Genomic DNA, 20,388 nt, shown 5'->3' on the forward strand with positions numbered 1-20,388 from the left:
TGGGTCTTCCAAATGGACAATGACCCCAAGCATACTTCCAAAGTTGTGGCAAAATGGCTTAAGGACAACAAAGTCAAAGTATTGGAATTGCCATCACAAAGCCTTGACCTCAATCTTATAGAACATTTGTGGGCAGAACTGAAAAAGTGTGTGCGAGCAAGGAGGCCTACAAACCTGACTCAGTTACACCAGCTTTGGCAGGAGGAATGGGCCAAAATTTAACCAACTTATTGTGGGAAGTTTGTGGAAGGCTACCCAACACGTTTGACCGAAGTTAAAGAATTTAAAGGAAATGCTACCAAATACTAATTGAGTGTATGTAAACTTCTGAACCACTTGGAATGTGACGAAATAAATAAAAGCTGAAATAAATAATTCTCTATTCTGACATTTCACATTCTTAAAATAAAGTGGTGATCCTAACTGACCTAAAACTGAATTTTTACTAGGATTAAATGTCAGGAATTGTGAAACTGAGTTTAAATGTATTTGGCTAAGGTGTATGTTAACTTCCGACTTTAACTGTATATGCAGAGACATGAAAATAGTATCCATGAGTTCATCTAACTCTGGGGAAGTAGATGAGACTTCAATGCCAAAATTAAGTATCCCTTTAATCTGGGTCTGGAAAACTGGCTCTAGGTCTTTACACTGTATTTCGTTGGACAAAACACAAGGGATCTAGGCTGAGATTAGTTTGAGATTATTCTCAAACCACGATCTGTGTTCATGATACTTTTCTTCACTTTGTTGTAAATACAAACAGATTGTACCTTTGTGTATCTTTGTTCATAAATTGTTTGAGAGATGGGTGTAAAGTTTGATACTTTTATCTCTAACTCTTTACTAAACCATTATGCCAAATACTTTAGTAATGCAGCAACTTTCTCTCGTTCTTTTTTATCCATACTGCTGTGTTTGTCAGGTAAACATCCTCCTTACTTTTTCCTTTATAGAAGTAGAGAAGTTTTTCCAAAAACACATGACTTAGTTCAAAATGGGAAGTATGATGTATCCTTTTAATGTGTAGAGAGAAGTTATTTCATATGTATTATGCAATTATAGCTGATGTCTCTGGCTTATTTTCTGAAGATATTAGAAATATATTACTACATGGCTTTTTTTGTCAACTAATTGTATTCAATTCTACCCCAAAAGGCTGTAATGTTCCAAATAAAAAGAAAAATGTTTTACTGGAAAATAGTTTTTGTAATCTGCGTGAAAAGACTATTCAAAGGTCTGTGTTTTATTATATGGATTTTGGTAAGTACTGTAGTAATCTTGTGGGAATTCCTTATTGTTACAAAATCACAGCCACAAGTTGGCCCTTTGTCTGGCAGTAAAAGACATCACCTGTATTTTTGGTTTCACTAATGACTTTTAAACATTCACACAACCAGACACTTCTGATGTGCCGGTCTCTGTTCCCTTTGTTCCAAAAGTTCATGTATGTTACAGTAGCATATTCTATTTTATAGCATATTCAAAAATTCTAGCCACAAAGATGTCATAACTGGTCCTTGCTATCCGGTTTCCTTGGGACATCCCTACCCCGTTGAAATTTAAAACGGTAAGGGTTAAAGGAAAATTCCACCCAAAAACGATCTTGGTTTCATTAGTCCATTGTTGATATAGTCCCAATGTTTTGCATGTCAGCGATAAGTTTTCAAGATGTATTACTTTCGAAATACAGAAATACAGCCGGTGTCATGCATTTTGCAACATATGAGTGAGCTTTGCTTTCGCTTTTGAATGCTTGAATTGCACAACGAGAGAGGGAGAATCTCAATTTCACACTCCTTGCGTCCTCTCTCCTCGCCTCTTCAAAACTCATTGGATGAGAAAGGCAGAGGTCTCTCCACTCTGACCTTCTCCAATTGTTTTTTTAGAAGGAGGCAAGGATAGAGGATGTGAGGAGTATCCAACTGAGACTCTCCCAGAGAAATACACACAGGCAAGGACTCACGGACGACCTTATAGGTAGGTTATTTTGTGTGATTTAGCTGCACAGACCTTCCCATGGCTCATTACCTACTGTGTTAACATGCCATTCACTTCAGCAGGTGGCTTCCATTGAAACGGGCAACTTTGAGCTCCACCCACAGCAGACTGCAGAGATACTTCCTTTCCTTAAACCCTCTGGGATTCCACTCTACGTTTCTGCCTTCTGCTCCAATCGTCTTTGAACAACAGGAAGGGAGCAAGATGGACAAAAATGTACCATTCCTCCCTCAAGGAGAACCCAGCTGGAGGTGATGCTGATATGCCCAGTGTGCCAGGACATAAGGACTGGTGCCAGCTGCCTCGTGGGCACAGCTACTGTATGGTGTGTCTGGAGGGCGTGATAGACTTTGCCTCGGATATGCCCTTCCACTGCTCATACTGCGGGGCCATCATTGGGGTCCAGGAAAGCTATGCTACCCCTGGCTAACATCGCAGAGGGCTAAAGAGAAAACCTGAAGGTGCTCCTCTCTCTTTGTTCACAGTTCTGGTTAATTACTTTTGCCAAGACTTCTGTTGCTGCATTTATCATTTGTGTCTTGATCTGTCACTAGATTGGTTTGGTTGACTTGCTATGACTGTGTCATAGCAGGTTACAGCCTTATCCTAAAATGGATAACATTGCTTTGCCCCCCACTCATCAATCTACACACAATACCCCATAATGACAAAGCAAAAACAGGATTTTAGAAAATGTTGCTAATTTATAAATAAAGAAAATACCAAACACTGATAGCACATTTACATAAGTATTCAGACCCTTTACTCAGTACTTTGTTGAAGCACCTTTGGCAGCGATTACAGCCTCAAGTCACCTGTATTTGGGGAGCTTTTCACATTCTTCTCTTCAGATCGTCTCAAGCTCTGTCGAGTTGGATGGGGAGCGTAGCTGCACAGCTATTTCAGGTCTCTCCAGAGATGTTTGATCGGGTTCAAGTCTGGGCTCTGGCCGGGCCATTCAAGGACATTCAAAGACTTGTCGTTGTCCTGTTGGAAGGTGAACCTATGCCCCAGTCTGAGGTCCTGAGCGCTCTGGAACAGGGTTTCATCAAGGATCTCTCTGTACTTTGCTCCATTCATCTTTGCCTCGATCTTGACAAATCTCCCAGTACTTGCCGCTGAAAAACATCCCCACAGCATGATGCTGCCACCACCATGCTTCACCGTAGGAATGGTACCCGGTTTCCTCCAGAAGTGACGCTTGGCATTCAGGCCCAAGAGTTCAATCTTGGTTTCATGAGAACTGAGAATCTTGTTTCTCATGGTCTGAGAGTCTTTAGGTGCCTTTTACTGAGGAGTGGCTTCCGTCTGGCCACTCTATCATAAAGGCCTGATTGGTGGAGTGCTGCAGAGATGGTTGTCCTTCTGGAAGGTTCTCTCATCTCTACAGAGGAACTCTAGAGCTCTGTCAGAGTGACCATCGGATTCTTGGTCACCTCCCTGACCAAGGTCCTTCTCCCCGATTGCTCAGTTTGGCCGGGCAGCCAGCTCTAGGAAGAGTCTTGGTGGTTCCAAACTTCTTCTATTTAAGAATGATGGAGGCCACTGTGTTCTTGGGGACCTTAAATGCTGCAGACATTTTTTGGTACCCTTCCTCAGATCTGTGCCTCGACACAATCTTGTCTTAGAGCTCTACAGACAATTTCTTTGACCTCATGGCTTGGTTTTGCTCTGACATGCACTGTCAACTGTGGGACCTTATATATACAGGTGTGTCAAATCATGTCCAATCAATTGAATTTACCACAGGTGGACTCCAAGTTGTAGAAACATCTCAAGGATGATCAATGGAAACAGAATGCACCTGAACTCAATTTCGAGTCTCATAGCAAAGGGTCTGAATACTTATGTAAATAAGGTATTTTTATTTGCAAAAAAAACCTGTTTTCGCTTTGTCATTATGGGGTATTGTGTGTAGATTGCTGAGGATTTTTTATTTATTTAGAATAAGGCTGTAATGTAACAAAATGTGGAAAAAGTCAAGGGATCTGAATACTTTCCAAAGCCACTGTAGAACAGCTCTACAGCTTCTTAGACTTGCTTTCAATGCGAATGACAGATCTATAACCCGTGTTTCTATGTGAATTTGGTTGGGTTGCCCAAAAAGTTACATATTGCAGCTTTAACAGATTAATTTCTGATTTCATTGAAGGCTAAGATGACTGAGTGTGTATTGTGACTGCTGTCCAGAGAAACAGAGCCTGGCATTGAAGACGTGTCGCTGTGGCAGGAGCATGTCCAGCATCACCTGCAGCTCCCTGCCAACGTGGGACATCCTCTGGTCAAACCCCTAGGAGACCTGAGCAAGAGGAGGTACCCTGAGCATGAGGATGAGGTGCTGAGATACTACTGCTCCATGTCTGGACAAGAAGCAGATGAACCTCGTCTTGACGTCCAATGTTCTGGGGAGAACTGACTGTGTTAAAAAAACAAATTCTGTTACCATATTTCAACAAGAATAAATGTGGTGTGGTAAGTGGCAGTGACTTTCTCATAAAAGGAGTACACTTCCAGTCAGGTATGCACGGTAGAAATCCCCGGGTTTGTTGGAAAAAAAAGAGAGCAAACACAAACAGGCTCTTTTAGCCTTAATCTGAGAATCATGTCACATACTTCAGATTAGATCAATGTTATTATCCCAGGGGGAAATTAGTTTGGTCATGTGCTTAAAATACATAATATATAAAAGAGAGAATGATACACCACCCAGATACTCTGCCCATGCAGAATGATTGGCACAGTATTGTAATGTATAATTTGCAGACAAACTAACACAGGAATAATTGCACTCTTCAAACACAAGTATAGATATAGATCTGTGAGTATCTGTGCAAATGAAATGTACTGTATATAAATGTGTTTCAGGCATTTATGGAGCAGCAGTTCCAGTTGCAAGAGGCTAAACTACAGGAATGCAAGGACTCTCATAAAGTTGAAGACTTCAAAAATATAAACACAACATGCAACAATTGAGATACAGTTCATATAAGGAAATCAGTCAATTAAAATAAATTCATTAGGCCCTAATCTATGGAATACAGATACCTAAAAAAAGTAGGGACGGTAGATCAGAAAACCAGTCTGTATCTGGTGTGACCACCCTTTTCCTCATGCAGCGGGACACATCTCCTTCGCATAGAGCTAATCAGGCTGTTGATTGGAATGTTGCCCCACTCTTCAATGGCTGTGCGAAGTTGCTGGAACACTCTGTCCTACACGTCGATCCAGAGCATCCCAAACATGCTCAATGGGTGACATGTCTGGTGAGTATGCAGGCCATGGAAGAACTGGGACATTTTCAGCTTCCAGGAATTGTGTACAGATCCTTGCGATATGTGGCCGTGCATTGTCATGCTGAAACATGAAGTGATGGCGGCGAATGAATGGCACAACAATGGGCCTCAGGATCTCCTCACGGTATAACTGCATTCAAATTGCCATCAATAAAATTCAATTGAGTTCATTGTCAAAGCTTATGCCTGCCCATACCATAACCCCACCGTCACCATGGGGCACTCTGTTCATAACATTGACATCAGCAAATTGCTCACCCACACGACCCCACACACGTGGTCTGCGGTTTTGAGGCCAGTTGGACAGACTGCCAAATTCTCTAAAGCAACGTTGGAGGCGGCTTATGATAGAGAAATGAACATTCAATTTTCTGGCAACAGCTCTGGTGGACATTCCTGCAGTCAGCATGTCAATTGCACACTCCCTTAAAACTTGAGATGTCTGTGGCATAGTATTGTGTGACAAAACTGCACATTTTAGAGTGGCCTTTTATTGTCCCCAGCACAAGGTGCACCTGTGTAATGATGATGCTGTTTAATCAGCTTCTTGGTGGTTGGATTATCTTGGAAATGGAATAATGCTCACTAACAGGGATGTAAACAAATTTGTGCACAACATTTGAGAAAGAATATGCTTTTTGTAAGAATGGAAAATTTCTGGGATCTTTTATTTCAGCTCATGAAACATGGAACCAACACTTTACATGTTGCGTTTCTATTTTTGTTCAGTTAGACTCACTCTAATGCTTTTGATTTATTTTGAGATTCATAGTTTTCTTTCTTTGTGCCCAGAGGTAGACCTCTAATACCAATGACTCCAGCATTAACAGTTACTGTGGTGCTGCTGTGCCTCTGGTTCATTGTCCTCTATTATGGTGAGTAAATCTGATCATGATGCCATCAGTCACGTCTTGAATTTGAATATAGCATTCTTGCATCATCAGGAGTCATTGCTCTCTTACTTGCCCCAAATAACATTGTCAATCATTGACCTGCATACACTTGGACTTCGGCAAGGTGTATGTGCGAGCGTAGGTGTGTGCCTGTATGCCTGAGTGTGTGCACAGATGTGTGTGCAGCTATGTGTAGGTGTTTGTGTTTGTCTGATGAACATTTTGTCTACATCATAGCCTATAGTTCCTCTGTTTAAAATCAGAATTTCACAGACACATTGAAGAAACGGCAGACTCTCTTACACAATGTCACCTCCTCCATGGCAGGTGAGAAGTAACAATGTGTCACGAGAATTTTCAATCCCAATGATGATAACTAACAATTATTTAAGCTTTGACCAATCCCCGAGGTTTGTAAGACCCTGGGTTTAATAATAATTAGGCAAAGTCTCAGCTTCTGCAAAAGGTCCGTAAAGTTTATTCAGAGAATGTTCTAAAGCCAAAAAATGCAAAGACATGACATTTTATAACTCCCATTTCCCCCACCTCCTTTCACGCACATACAGACACACAAACAGTAGGTGGGCTGTATCTTTCCCCACAGTCCGCATTCCTCGTCTATCACTACCAAGCTGGCAGTTCTATCGTCCCGAGATGAGAGGGACCTTGACAGGACTCCCTTTCCTGTCGTAAGTTTCTTAGAGTTCTAATCAGGTTAGGTCATGAATAGTTTAATTGTCCTCTGTATTTTCTTAGTCACACACACACACATTTCTCTCCCTTACTAGTCTCGGCCAAACCTTATTGGAGTTAAGTTTATCACTCTATTCATTACATGTTACATAATCTAATAATTACTAATAGTTTCGTTTGTCTAATTATTCATAATACATGTTACATAACCTAATAATTACGTTTCAGGGTGAAATTCTTTAGTCATTACCTTAAACATATAAATTCCCTTATCATAAGGATATGTTGTTCTTTGTAGACAAAGCTTTAAGATTCTGGTACTGTAGTAATAAGTAGGTCATTACATATTTATTACTTGTTTAAGATTATTTGTGTAATTAAGATCCCATGAAAGACAAATGGTTTTTTGGAGGTGAGGGGGGTTGCCACACTGGGCACCCAGGGAGCTGTTGTTGTGGGGGGTTAAGTGCCTTGCTCAAGGGCACACTGGCAGGAAATGGCATCTAGGATTTTATACCAGAAATCCTCAGTTTGCCAGCTCACTTCCCACCAAATCTTTCCTGTCCGTCCCAGGATTCAAACTAGCAACCCTCCCATTCCAGACTCACCTCTCTAACCACTAGGCTACCTGCCACATTACTGTATGGTAATAAGAGATGTGATGTAGTTGTTTACAGAATTCATGGTTTAAAATTCACCACAGGGCCACAGAAATACAGATATCAGAGGAGCCCAACGTCAGCAGTATGTGTCACTGATCTGTATCCATTTGTCTTCTTAGGTGCCTTGAATCTGGACATAGACTTGGCCAGTCCTTTTCTCAACATGTCCCTGGACCTCCAGCAGTAAAATATACTGCTCAAAAAAATAAAGGGAACACTTAAACAACACAATGTAACTCCAAGTCAATCACACTTCTGTGAAATCAAACTGTCCACTTAGGAAGCAACACTGACAATAAATTTCACATGCTGTTGTGCAAATGGAATAGACAACAGGTGGAAATTATAGGCAATTAGCAAGACGTCCCCAATAAAGGAGTGGTTCTGCAGGTGGTGACCACAGACCACTTCTCAGTTCCTATGCTTCCTGGCTGATGTTTTGGTCACTTTTGAATGATGGCGGTGCTTTCACTCTAGTGGTAGCATGAGACGGAGTCTACAACCTAAACAAGTGGCTCAGGTAGTGCAGCTCATCCAGGATGGCACATCAATGTGAGCTGTGGCAAGAAGGTTTGCTGTGTCTGTCAGTGTAGTGTCCAGAGCATGGAGGCGCTACCAGGAGACAGGCCAGTACATCAGGAGACATGGAGGAGGCCGTAGGAGGGCAACAACCCAGCAGCAGGACCGCTACCTTCACCTTTGTGCAAGGAGGAGCACTGCCAGAGCCCTGCAAAATGACCTCCAGCAGGCCACAAATGTGCATGTGTCTGCTCAAACGGTCAGAAACAGACTCCATGAGGGTGGTATGAGGGCCCGACGTCCACAGGTGGGGGTTGTGCTTACAGCCCAACACCGTGCAGGACTTTTGGCATTTGCCAGAGAACACCAAGATTGGCAAATTCGCCACTGGCGCCCTGTGCTCTTCACGGATGAAAGCAGGTTCACACTGAGCACGTGACAGACGTGACAGAGTCTGGAGACACCGTGGAGAACGTTCTGCTGCCTGCAACATCCTCCAGCATGACCGGTTTGGCGGTGGGTCAGTCATGGTGTGGGGTGGCATTTCTTTGGGGGGCCGCACAGCCCTCCATGTGCTCGCCAGAGGTAGCCTGACTGCCATTAAGTACCGAGATGAGATCCTCAGACCCCTTGTGAGACCATATGCTGGTGCGGTTGGCCCTGGGTTCCTCCTAATGCAAGACAATGCTAGACCTCATGTGGCTGGAGTGTGTCAGCAGTTCCTGCAAGAGGAAGGCATTGATGCTATGGACTGGCCGCCCGTTCCCCAGACCTGAATCCAATTGAGCACATCTGGAACATCATGTCTCACTCCATCCACCAACGCCACGTTGCACCACAGACTGTCCAGGAGTTGGCGGATGCTTTAGTCCAGGTCTGGGAGGAGATCCCTCAGGAGACCATCCGCCACCTCATCAGGAGCATGCCCAGGCGTTGTAGGGAGGTCATACAGGCACGTGGAGGCCACACACACTACTGAGCCTCATTTTGACTTGTTTTAAGGACATTACATCAAAGTTGGATCAGCCTGTAGTGTGGTTTTCCACTTTAATTTTGAGTGTGACTCCAAATCCAGACCTCCATGGGTTGATAAATTGGATTTCCATTGATTATTTTTGTGTGATTTTGTTGTCAGCACATTCAACTATGTAAAGAAAAAAGTATTTAATAAGATTATTTCATTCATTCAGATCTAGGATGTGTTATTTTAGTGTTCCCTTTATTTTTTGGAGCAGTGTACTTTAAAGTACTACTAAGTCATTTTTTGGGGTATCTGTACTGTACTATTTATATTTGACAACTTTTACTTCACTACATTCCTAAAGAAAATGATGTACTTTTTTCTCCATACATTTTCCCTGACACCCGAAAGTACTCGTTATATTTTGAATGCTTAGCAGGACAGAAAATGGTCCAATTCGCACATTTATCAAGAAAACATCCCTGGGAATCCCTATTGCACAGGGGCGGAAATCCCGGGGGGGACGGGGGGGACACGACCCCCCCATCCTGGGAAAAATATGATTTGTCCCCCCCAATATATCACTGAAACATAACTATGTAATTTAAATAATATTAATAATACGCAATGAAAGCAATTGTGCTGATTATAGACACTTAATAGCACGTTTTTAAGTTTCAAAAGATTGCGACCCCTTTGCCTCACAATGGTTTGATCCACTGCCAGTTCCTTAGCTTGCTCCGTAACTGCCGTGAGGTTCATCCAGTCAATCGCGCACACACACACACTAGCTGAATATGCAGAGCTAGCGCGCAAATATTAACTATTAAGCTAGCTAGTACCTATTCCATTTATGTGGCGTCGTCAAAGATGGAATCAGCATGCAGATGATGTAAGTTAGTGCTTCAAAGTCCCTGTGATAAGGTTAGCGATAAACTGAAGTCCAAACTGAACAGAACTACACTCTCATCTACCATTGTCTTAAATATATTTAATGGTCTCATTGCAAAAGCTAAATTGTCGCAAGGGAACTTTTATTTATTTAATTTCACCTTTATTTAACCCGGGTAGCAAAGATTATAGCAAACACCACTGAAACGGAATTGGTGCTCGCTAGCTTTGCAAATTCAGCTATTGTTGGAAGCCAGACAATATGAAACAAACTATTAAAATTACAAAAGGTTGCAGCATATGTTGTGTAAATGGTGAACTCATACAGCTGTCAACTCTTGTCATTTTAATCCGTTTCACATTTGCTAGCTACCTTTTAGATCGAAGCCATATAGAATGATTGAAGATGATAGAAGCCCATCTCCTACTGTAAATAACCTACACACTGTGTGTGTGTAGCCAGCCAGGTAGAAAAATGGCAGAAAAATAAAAGACGGACATCAGAGTATTTTTCAATACACCAAAACGCATAGTAAGAACGCTAGTAGCCTAATATCTCAAAGACTAGTTGATAAAATCTTCATAAGAAAGAAATGAAATTCTAATGGAAATGTTTCACAATGATGTCATTAGGCAGAGCAGGCAACAGATGGCACACAGACAGCAGAGTTGGGGACAGATATGCAGGGACAGACTGGCAGAGACAGGGAGTCTCAGGTAAGTTTGTTGAGTCTTTGTTTGGCAACATTATGAAAGGTTCTCAATTTTTTTGACTTGTAAAATAGGAACATAATTGGAAAATGCCATGGATACCCCCACTCTCAACTTTAACAAATCTTAGTTCAGTCACCAGTTTAAGGCAATGGTATTGCTGTTGTGATTAGTTGTGTAGTTTTGGGTACCGGTAGTTAGGAGTACGGCAAACACCTTATTTCTTTGGTTCCTCAATATACATTTACCATATTACAATGTAGGCTATGTGTTACAGTACTACTTTTGGTGTCCCCCTCAGGAATTGCTCTAGAGAAAATTTCATGTAATTGTCCCCTCCAAAGTGGATATCAGATTTTCGCCCCTGCTATTGCATCTGATCTGGCAGACCCACTAAACACAAATGCTTTGTTTTTAAATTATGTATAAGTGTTGGAGTGTGACCCTGGATATCTGTACATTTTTTTAAAAAACAAGAAAATGGTGCCATCTGGTTTGCCTAATATAAGGAATTTTCAATTATTCTTTTACTTTTGATACTTAAGTATATTTTAGCAACATTTACTTTTGATGCTTAAATATATTTAAAACAAAATACTTTTAGACCTTTACTCAAGTAGTATTTTCCTGGGTGACTTTCACCTCTACTTGAGTCATTTTCTATTCAGGTAACTTTACTTTTACTCAAGTATGACAATTGGGTACTTTTTCCACCACTGACCTCCAGTCTGTGGAGAGAGTGGGGTTTCAAACTGTCCCTCCCCCACTTTGACAAAGCACCTGGGGTTCTCACCACCCAGTGCTACTCCTCTGGGAGACATTACTAGGATATTGTTGTGTCCTCCCAGAGCATTAAATGCTAGGGGACTGAGGGCCTCGCTTTTGGCCTCAAAAATGAATCCTGGAGCATCACACAGACACAAAATGAATCCTGGAGCATCACACACAAAATTAATCCTGTAGCATCACACACAAAATTAATCCTGGAGCATCACACACAAAATGAATCCTGGAGCATCACACACAAGGGCAATCTGTTTGCCTACCACAACAAGATGAAGAGGGAGATCGCCAATTTCCTTTAGGGCAACAGGTTGGCAGTGGTGGTAGACTTTGGGAAGGGAACCATCACTTTTTCTGAAGTGGGTATGAAACTGACCCAGTTCAAGGCTCAGCTCAGCCAGACTGTGCCTGGGATTTGGCCTCTACCGCATAGATCCTCCCAGTAGAGTCACAATTATAGAGACCCGGTAGTGGTCCAACTTTAGCCCTGTTTCTACCTGGTGCTAACATGTGCCCTTTGTCATGATCTTGCCCACATTCTGATTGTGCTCACATTTTTAGAGCGGTGTAGATTAAAAGACACATTGTGATCTGATCTTCCTGACAACCTCCAGAGGTAGTCAAGAACCTATTGTCTGGATATTTTATTTAACCTTCATTTAACTAGGCAAGTCAGTTAAGAACAAATTCTTATTTACAATGACGGCCTACCCCGGGCCAAATGTGCGCCGCCCTATGGGACTCCCAAACGCGGCCGGATGTGATTCAGCCTGGATTCGAACCAAGAACTGTAGTGATGCCTCTTGCACTGAGATGCAGTGCCTTAGACCGCTATGCCAGTCAGGAGCCCATCGATATCAATCAAGTGTAAACATAACATGATTGTCAAACCATTTAAATCATCATTATACCGGCCTTTAAAATTGGTGACAGGAAGCACCATTGACTAACGCAGTGTTCCCCAAACTCAGTCCTGGGGACCCCAAGTGGTGAATGTTTGGGTTTTGCTGTAGCACTACACAGCTGATTGAAATAATCAAAACTTGATGAGTTATTTGAATCAGTTGTGTAGTGCTAGGGCAAAAAGCTAATTGTGCACCCCTTGGGGTCCCCAGGACTGAGTTAGGGAAGCACTGGACTAATGGCATACTGTAAGTAATTGTCTTAAAAGAAATTCATATGATTTTGAAAGAATATCTGTCCAATATTTTGCATACAGGGAGGCACCAGCTAATCTGGTCACAATGTGGACACAGTGGAAGGATGACAAATTTTAATACGTGTACAAGCGACGAACCTTGATCAGATCACAGAACACGTTAGCACAAGGTGTAAATGAGGTTTATGACACTATTCACCAAACACTGAACCAAATGTACAATTCCATTGTCTCAGGTTTCTTTTATATTAAAATGTTGACATGACGCCATAGCATTTTGATGAAATGTTTTGTTTATGTACAAATATCGGTGTATTTAACTATTGCTTATTGTAAAGGATGTATTAAGGAAATGCATTATATAGTGAGGCTCAGAAATGACTTACTGAAATGCCGTCTGTTCTGTCTGATTGAAGCATCCCCTTTAGCACTGAAACACTATTCACCGCTACTCTCAATAAATGAGACCAGAGTTTGAGCTCCTTATCTTCATTGCTTTTATTAAAAATGCGAATAACAAATTGACCTTGATTTCTGCTGTCGTTTACTCACCACGGACGTGGTGAACATTTCCTTCATAATAATGAAAAAGAGTATTGACCCTAGAGGCCACTAACTAAATGTAAAAAACAGGAGTATTGTATGATACACTACTCCAAATCACATATTTTCAGTGTCACTGAAATATTTTATATTTTCCTGATTCTGTTTCTCTAAAAAGAAGAGACACTGACAAATGTTTTTCAAGGACCTAAAGGTAACCAACAAAAAAATAGGTGGGTATCAAATATATATTTATCCAAATAGTTAAGAAAGCACACTTTATTAAGCTTTTCGCCGCCATGGATAAAAAAAATTGGTATCCTAATTTCTCTCTGTCAAACCTGATTTCAATGAACCTATCAAATGGAGCTTTGTCACAACTAGTGGCACTACGTTCCAACGTACCCTCTGGAATAGAACCCTTTGGAATCCCACTATGACTTTCGGTCCCTTCATTTGGGCTACATCCTCTTCTAACACTATCAGTGTAACTAGACCTGTTAAAGTTGTGCACATCCAAACAATACAACATAAAAACATCTCGGCCACTGTCTCAACTATCCATGAATTTGTAAATTAATCCCATGTGTAATGTTTATAAATTCTTTCCAATGGATCGCTTTGTGGTACACTGTGTGCTTTTCCCCTCCGAACTCCATCTTTTCCTCTCACCCCAATCAGTCTACCGTAGGCCTGTTATCACCCAACAAGACACATTTCTCCCTTTGTCTGGGTAATGCTGGTCTTTACTTGACAACCATGGTGTTGTGATTCCTGATCGAGCACCAGGCCATGAAGATATCCCTGAAGGAGAGAAAGGAGACAAGTGTTTAAGTCAGTTGACATAATCATGTTCCCTTTTCTACTCCAACACCACTCACTTAAACGTCCCAAAAACAACATCAACCTTCCTCACAGAAATAAAGGAACACATACATTTAAATCCAAACCCACACACCTGCAGTGAGTGGCGACGCATTCATTGCTGCAGTACTCTTTGTCCCAGTCCGTGCTCTCTATTGCAGGATTGGTGCATCCTGCGCGCACACACATAGTCAGAGGGCCAGAAGCCACATCAGTGGCACCTGGAGACATATTGAACTCCATTTCCATCTGAAGAAAAATAGGGAAAAGTTGATGATTAAAACACCAAGCATATTTAACATGCACATTGGGTCAATTTACAAAGAAAAACCTCAGCCTACCTCTCCTGACGTGAACTCTTCCGTAACCGCATCCTCATCTGCACTGGCCGTCAAGTCAGTGGATTTTGCCAATTGCAGAGCCACTGTAGGGGTGGAGTAAGCAGATGTAGGTACAGTGGAATTGGTGACACAAATTGAGTTGGCGGTTGCTGTTGTCGTAACAATAATGGGCAAGGATGCGTCTGCTTGCAAAGAAGCAGGGACTATCGTGATCTGTAGTGGAGGGGGAGGTGTCGCGGTGATGGACACAGGAAGCCCAGGTCCAGCACTTCCTCTGGGCTTGGCCTGGAGGGGAGGCGGGGCTGGGGAGTGTACCATCTGCTGGAGCCGCGGGGGAGGAGGGGCATGCTGCATCTGCTGCAGAGGTGGGGGCTGGCGTGGGGCTGAGGGCAGCAGGGTGCGCACACCGCCAGGGAGCACAGTCACCATGGAGGTGGGGATCTGCTGGAGCTGAGCCCCGTCCTGGAGCATCTGTTTGGAGATGATGATCTTGGTGATGGTGGGGGTCAGGGTGGCTGTGATGTTTGGGATCAGGGTCGGGGTGGCTGTGGTGGTGGGACCCAGGGTGAGGGGCTTGTGAGCCCCTGTGCGGGAGCGTGTGGTGACCTGGGGGACGTCCAGAATGATGTTGGAGGTGCAGATGTTGGTGATGGTATTCTGGTCAGGGTTGTGCTGGGGGAGGCGGGAGGGGCGGGCGGGAGCCAGGAGGGCCACATTCACTGGCTCAGGCACTGGAGGTGGTGAAGAGGCCGTGTCCATCATCTCAATGGAGGGCTAAAGAGAACCCAGGGAAGGAAAAAATATATATAATAAAAAAGTAGATTTTTCTGTATTATTATTAATAAATAAATAAAACATTATATATATATATATATATATATAATTGAATTGGTGAGCTAAGAGTATATTACATTTCAGAAGTGACAATTTTGAGAGGTACAGCTTATAGACATTTTCAATATAACATCGTCATGGCTACAGTCACACGATTTCTAAGCAAAGACAGGCCTAGAGATTTGACCTGTGAGAGCTGATTGGCTCTGTAAGCTGATAATGCCTTCAAGTACTCCTTTTTCGCTGCTTCCGTCTTCCTCTTATACACCTAATAGTGACAGAGGGTATAATTATGTAGATGAAAACAAGAGTAAACACAAATCCTGTTTATTACATGAATTACAGTATATCCTTGTATCCACAATGTCCTTCAATTGTTCTAAGTGTACTGTAAAATTTCAATGAAATGCAGTCTCAAATAGCCGCCTGTCCCTTTTAATAGCCGGGCATCAGCCCCGTCATTTCAACAAATAAACTCCTGTTTCAAATAAACGGCAGGTTCAAATTCATTTTTTACGAGTTCCCTGCAGTGTGTAACGTAAAGATTGGCAAAAGAAGATAAAGGAAAGCAACACCATTGTCATGGATCAGACAGCTGTGTGGTTTGACATACTCGGCTCAACGAGGTGGAACGGGTGAGAGAACGGTGATGAAGAGCGAAATCGTGGGTGTACGATAGGCAGCCTAGTCTTTGTAAGTCTGATCGGCGATGGATTTGTTAATGTTTATACTGGTCACAAAAAATATTTTTTTTTTGAAAAAGCTGTGTGCATTAAGAAAATAGACACCCGACTAATACATTTAAAATTTTAGTTGTTATTTAACCTTTATTTAACTAGGCAAGTCAGTTAATAATTTGTATTTTATTTACAATGACGGCATACCGGGGAATAGTGGGTTAACTGGGGCCGAACGACAGATTTTTACCTTTTCAGCTCGGAATTCGATCCAGCAACCTTTCGGTTACTGGCCCAACGCTCTAACCACTAGGCTACCTGCCACCCCTGTTTTAATAAGCGCCGGTTGTGTTCAGTGATTGGGACAAATAAGCACCTACGCTATTAATTGAAGATTTACGGTATATCTTTTAGTAAAAGTGTGTACTGTATACCTGTTTCTGCTCTTCCCCAAGGCTGTCCCACATGGAGGCTACGATCTTGGACACCTCTCCAAATGTGGCATTGGGGTTCTGGCCCTTGATGGCAGCCTGGGTGTCCCTGAAGAACAGGGCGTACGCAGAGACGGGTTTCTGGGGCTCGTTGGGGTCTTTCTTCTTCTTTCCCTTCTTCCCTCCTCCAGGCCCTGCCGTAGCGGCCACCATGGCCGGCTTTCCCCCGCCGCGCCTCACTAATGCAGGGGAGATGGAGGAGGAGAGCATGGGGGCAGAGCCCGGCATGGTGGAGAGGTGGGAGAGAATTGCAGGGGAGACCGACAGGGACATTGGAGAGTCAACCAGCACACTCTTCTGGGTGACAGTGGGAACAGTGGACAGAGAGACACGGAAAGATACAAGGCCAGATCAGTTGACTTAGCAAGACTTCAACAACACATGACAAACCAACAAGTCCTACACATATAAACAGACACTCACCCTGAAGTCATCCATGTCATCATCCTGGAGGGAGCCTGCTGGAGAAGGCGTGGCAGAGAGCTGGTCAGGTGACTTGGAACGGGACAGAATGTTCCCGCCATGAAGACCAAGCCCAAGCTGGGCACTCAACTCTGATTGGTCAATAGTGGTTAGCTGATTGTGTCCCAATAGGCCATGATTCATGTCACCAAGTGGGACATCAATGGTCATTGGAGAGGAGCTGCTGAAATGGGAGCCAATGGAGTGGCCAAGTTCCTAGACAGGAGTTTTCACAAGTCTTAAAGGATTACAATTTGATGATGCACAAAGTCTTCTAGTAGTATTCATAAGTACACCACTTACCACCCCCAGTGTTGAGCTGAGCAGGGCCCCCCCTCCAGGCTGGCTCATCACCCTAAGACTCAGGTGCTCCAGGCCCTGAGAGTTTGGGTTCACATAGGTGGAGGCAAAGGAGGGGTCATTGCCCCCCACCACAGCATTCCTCGCCAGGCTTCCAGCCCCGGAAGGACCCCCTGCTCCCCCCGATAGTTCCCCAAAATGGGACACCTCGTCCCCCACACTGAGGGCCGAGTCCTGGTCCAGGGAGATGGGAGGAATCTCAAACACCTCATCTCCAAGACTGGGGGTATGAAATGTCTGCTAAACAGAGAGAAGGAGAAGGACAACTGTTAATGGGACAAATCGATTACATGAACATTTTAGGTGTGAATACAGTGCACAATGTGAATAATACGCATTGTGGAATGTGTGCAGGCTTCGAGGATCATGACACCCACCTCAGAGGAGAGAAAAGGATGACCTGCCCCAGAGATGGTGAGGTAAGTATCACTGCCTCCCGGAAACTGCAAAACACACATTGTTTTCATGTTGTGTGAATACTCTCTTTCCCCTTGTTTAGAAATAGACCACATACCTTGTTAACTGGGTCGTATCCATTATAAACCTGTGCTTCCAAGAACTCCTGGTCGGCATTCTGATCGGTGCCATCAGAGAGGTCAGAGTAAAAATGAAGATCCATCGTGACAGACCAATCAAAATTGTGCAATTTAACCACCAAGAGTGGTGAGCTCTTTGTAATGCAGTCTCCTAGCCACTGAGCTATAATAAGAACTCCCAACTAGTTAGAGAGCACCATCATGCCAAACGAGACGAATCAATCGCCTCTAACTGGTGTGCTAGCTAGCTAACCACTAGCTGTACATCAATATATTTAAGTTGACAAAATGTTAGCTAGGTAACTTTGATTTACAAAATTACATTGCAAGTAAAGGATTTGTTCAGCATTATCAGAGAGCTAATTGAGTATTTGATGAAATTAATAAAGTACTTAACTAGCAAGCAGGCTAGCCAACAATGCTAACGCTAGCTTCCAGGGAATCATAACGATTTAACTCACGTTTGCTGTTTTTAACTAATTATGGTAACCATCTTTGTTCCACATAAGAACCTAAATGTGCCCGTATGATATTTAGCTAGCTATAAGGCAATGTGTCAAAATCACGTTGCTAGGGTTCATTCGGTCCCCACTCAGCAAGCTCGACCACTAATTTTAGGCAGATAGATTAGAAAAAGGAGATAGGGATCCCATTGGTCAATGAATTGAGAAACTTATAACGCAACACCAAGCAGCCTGTAGACCAATCGCGTTCACGTTGTCATGCTGCATCAACACCGCTGCAAAGCTAATCGCCACGCAATCGCTTCTCAAAATCAGGGTGTCAAGAAACCTGCTTATTTTCCTCGGAAGTACGTAATGTTACGATTCCAAAGTTATACGATATCACAGAGAACAAGTTCTTTATATTGTATATCGGAAAAGATTTGTAATGTTGTACCTCTTTACGAAATTATTACTAATGTTTGGTTTTTGAGCTAGTGCCCAATTGACTGCTATTCATTAATTGAAGGAGCGCTCTCCTTGTTCCAGAATGCACCGCGCGGCACACTGCCGACGCATACATTTTCCATTTCCTCAAAAGTATACATTTCAATTTAAAGTGCTTCATTAGCATGGGAAACATGTAAACATTGCAAAAGCAAGTGAAATAAACAAAAATGTACAGTAAACATTACTCACAAAAGTTCCAAAATAAAAATAAATGTCAAATGTCATGTGTCTATATACAGTGTTGTAATGATGTGCAAATAGTTAAAGTACAAAAGGGGGAATAAACATAAATAGGTATTTAGGTCAAGGTTAAATAATTGCCCTTTTCTTGTGGCAACAGGTCACCAATCTTGCTGCTGCGATTGTACACTGTGGTGTTTAACCCATTGTCCAGTGAGTAAGACAGCATCTCTCTCTCGACGCTCTAGATAGTAGACAGGATTCTCTCATTAAACAGTTTGATGAAAATATCGCTGGAACGTCGATCGTCAAATCGAAATATAACTCTGCTGAGACCTATCCAACATGTCTAAGAAATTGGGATATAGGTCAATCTGGAATTATGTCACCATTGTCCTAAAAGAGGACTGTACACCCCCTCGTGGATTATTAAGGAATGGATTGGTGTGATAATAGTGGAAACTGGAAACCACCTACACCAACAGACTGAATAGGTTTCGAAAAAGTTTTGCCACAGTATAGGCGTAATTAATACACCCTTGTTTACAGGGAGGCTATAACTACTGTACTTAGCTAAATATTGTCATAGTAAAAACATGGTGTGATAATAGCTGTGATAGTGGTTTAGTAGCTTTACAAATGACAACAAGCATGATGGTCGTGTCAAAAATGACTGTTGGGGAAGTTTTGGTTAACAAGCTACCTGGCGTGGCTAATTCTTAGCATAGACAGAAGGCTATTAAAAGTGGAAAGACGGTACAAAATATCAAGGCGTTCAGTAGACAATCATACTCAATCTTCAATAAAAACATTTTTTTTTTTACAAATTATCCTCTCTCTTACCTCCATCCTCGCACTACATCGGTCCACTCATTTTCTAATTAATTGTTTTAGTTGATACACTTGGTTTCCGGGATTCAGGGAAATGACGTCACTCAGATTCCGTTGGCCTTATTTACCGGTTATCATTATGGTATGTATTTGATATCAAAACATACCATAAGAATGCTATTTACAACACAAAATCAAATTAAGTAAAATAGAACAGTAAGAGGGTTATTTAACAAAAACATACTTTATTCACTATTTTCATTGTCATCTTGAAGAACGAGTTGCCCATTTAAAAAGTCACCCCAACAAATATTGCACAACATAATTCAATAAAACGGAAATGGGTGCGTGAGTATTCAGTAGAGCTAATACATACCAGTATGTGCTACTTTAGCACATGAACTGGAGCCCGAAGCATATCAGTGTCACTCGGTGCCGCGAGAACTTGTCGTCCGGGGGAAGAACCGGGCCGGATGGGCCGAGCTGGGGGCTGGCCCGCGAGGTCCACTTTCTGAGATGGAGAGATAGTGGATTTGTTATAAAGCCATATCGAATGAAAACCAGTTATGCAATCAATGCCGGTCGCGTGTAATTAAACCATTCACATCGAGGCTAAAGCGTTGTACAACAAAAAAATTATGCTGACCAGCGTGTATACCCTTCTCCAATTTCGTTGATAGAGTTGAAGAAACATGGCAGCGCGCTCACACTAAAGACATCTCTAAAAGTTTCATTGGCGCTTGCAAGACA

General features: G+C 42.5%; 1 protein-coding gene across 8 annotated transcripts; it reads right to left on the reverse strand.

Moving 5' to 3' along the window:
- Positions 1-13,046: 13,046 nt before the first annotated feature.
- LOC106569449 (TOX high mobility group box family member 4-A) lies at positions 13,047-20,033 on the reverse strand. 8 transcript variants are annotated; one of them, XM_045694268.1, is made up of 9 exons: positions 20,015-20,033; positions 17,516-17,581; positions 17,082-17,375; positions 16,740-16,994; positions 16,260-16,613; positions 15,336-15,416; positions 14,315-15,088; positions 14,068-14,222; positions 13,047-13,913 (listed from the first exon to the last, which is right to left on the reverse strand). In XM_045694268.1, the coding sequence occupies exons 3-9, from the start codon at positions 17,127-17,129 to the stop codon at positions 13,856-13,858; spliced, it is 1,725 nt and encodes a 574-aa protein (XP_045550224.1). In that variant the 5' UTR covers positions 17,130-17,375; positions 17,516-17,581; positions 20,015-20,033; the 3' UTR covers positions 13,047-13,855. The 8 variants fall into 8 exon arrangements, with proteins under 8 accessions (XP_045550224.1, XP_013996288.1, XP_013996289.1 ...); XM_014140813.2 differs by lacking the exon at positions 20,015-20,033 and adding an exon at positions 19,651-19,805 and having other exon boundaries at positions 17,082-17,378; XM_014140814.2 differs by lacking the exon at positions 20,015-20,033 and adding an exon at positions 19,651-19,804.
- Positions 20,034-20,388: the final 355 nt, after the last annotated feature.

The sequence above is a fragment of the Salmo salar genome, chromosome ssa14, assembly GCF_905237065.1.
Source record: "Salmo salar chromosome ssa14, Ssal_v3.1, whole genome shotgun sequence".
In the NCBI taxonomy this organism is placed as follows: Eukaryota; Metazoa; Chordata; class Actinopteri; order Salmoniformes; family Salmonidae; genus Salmo; species Salmo salar.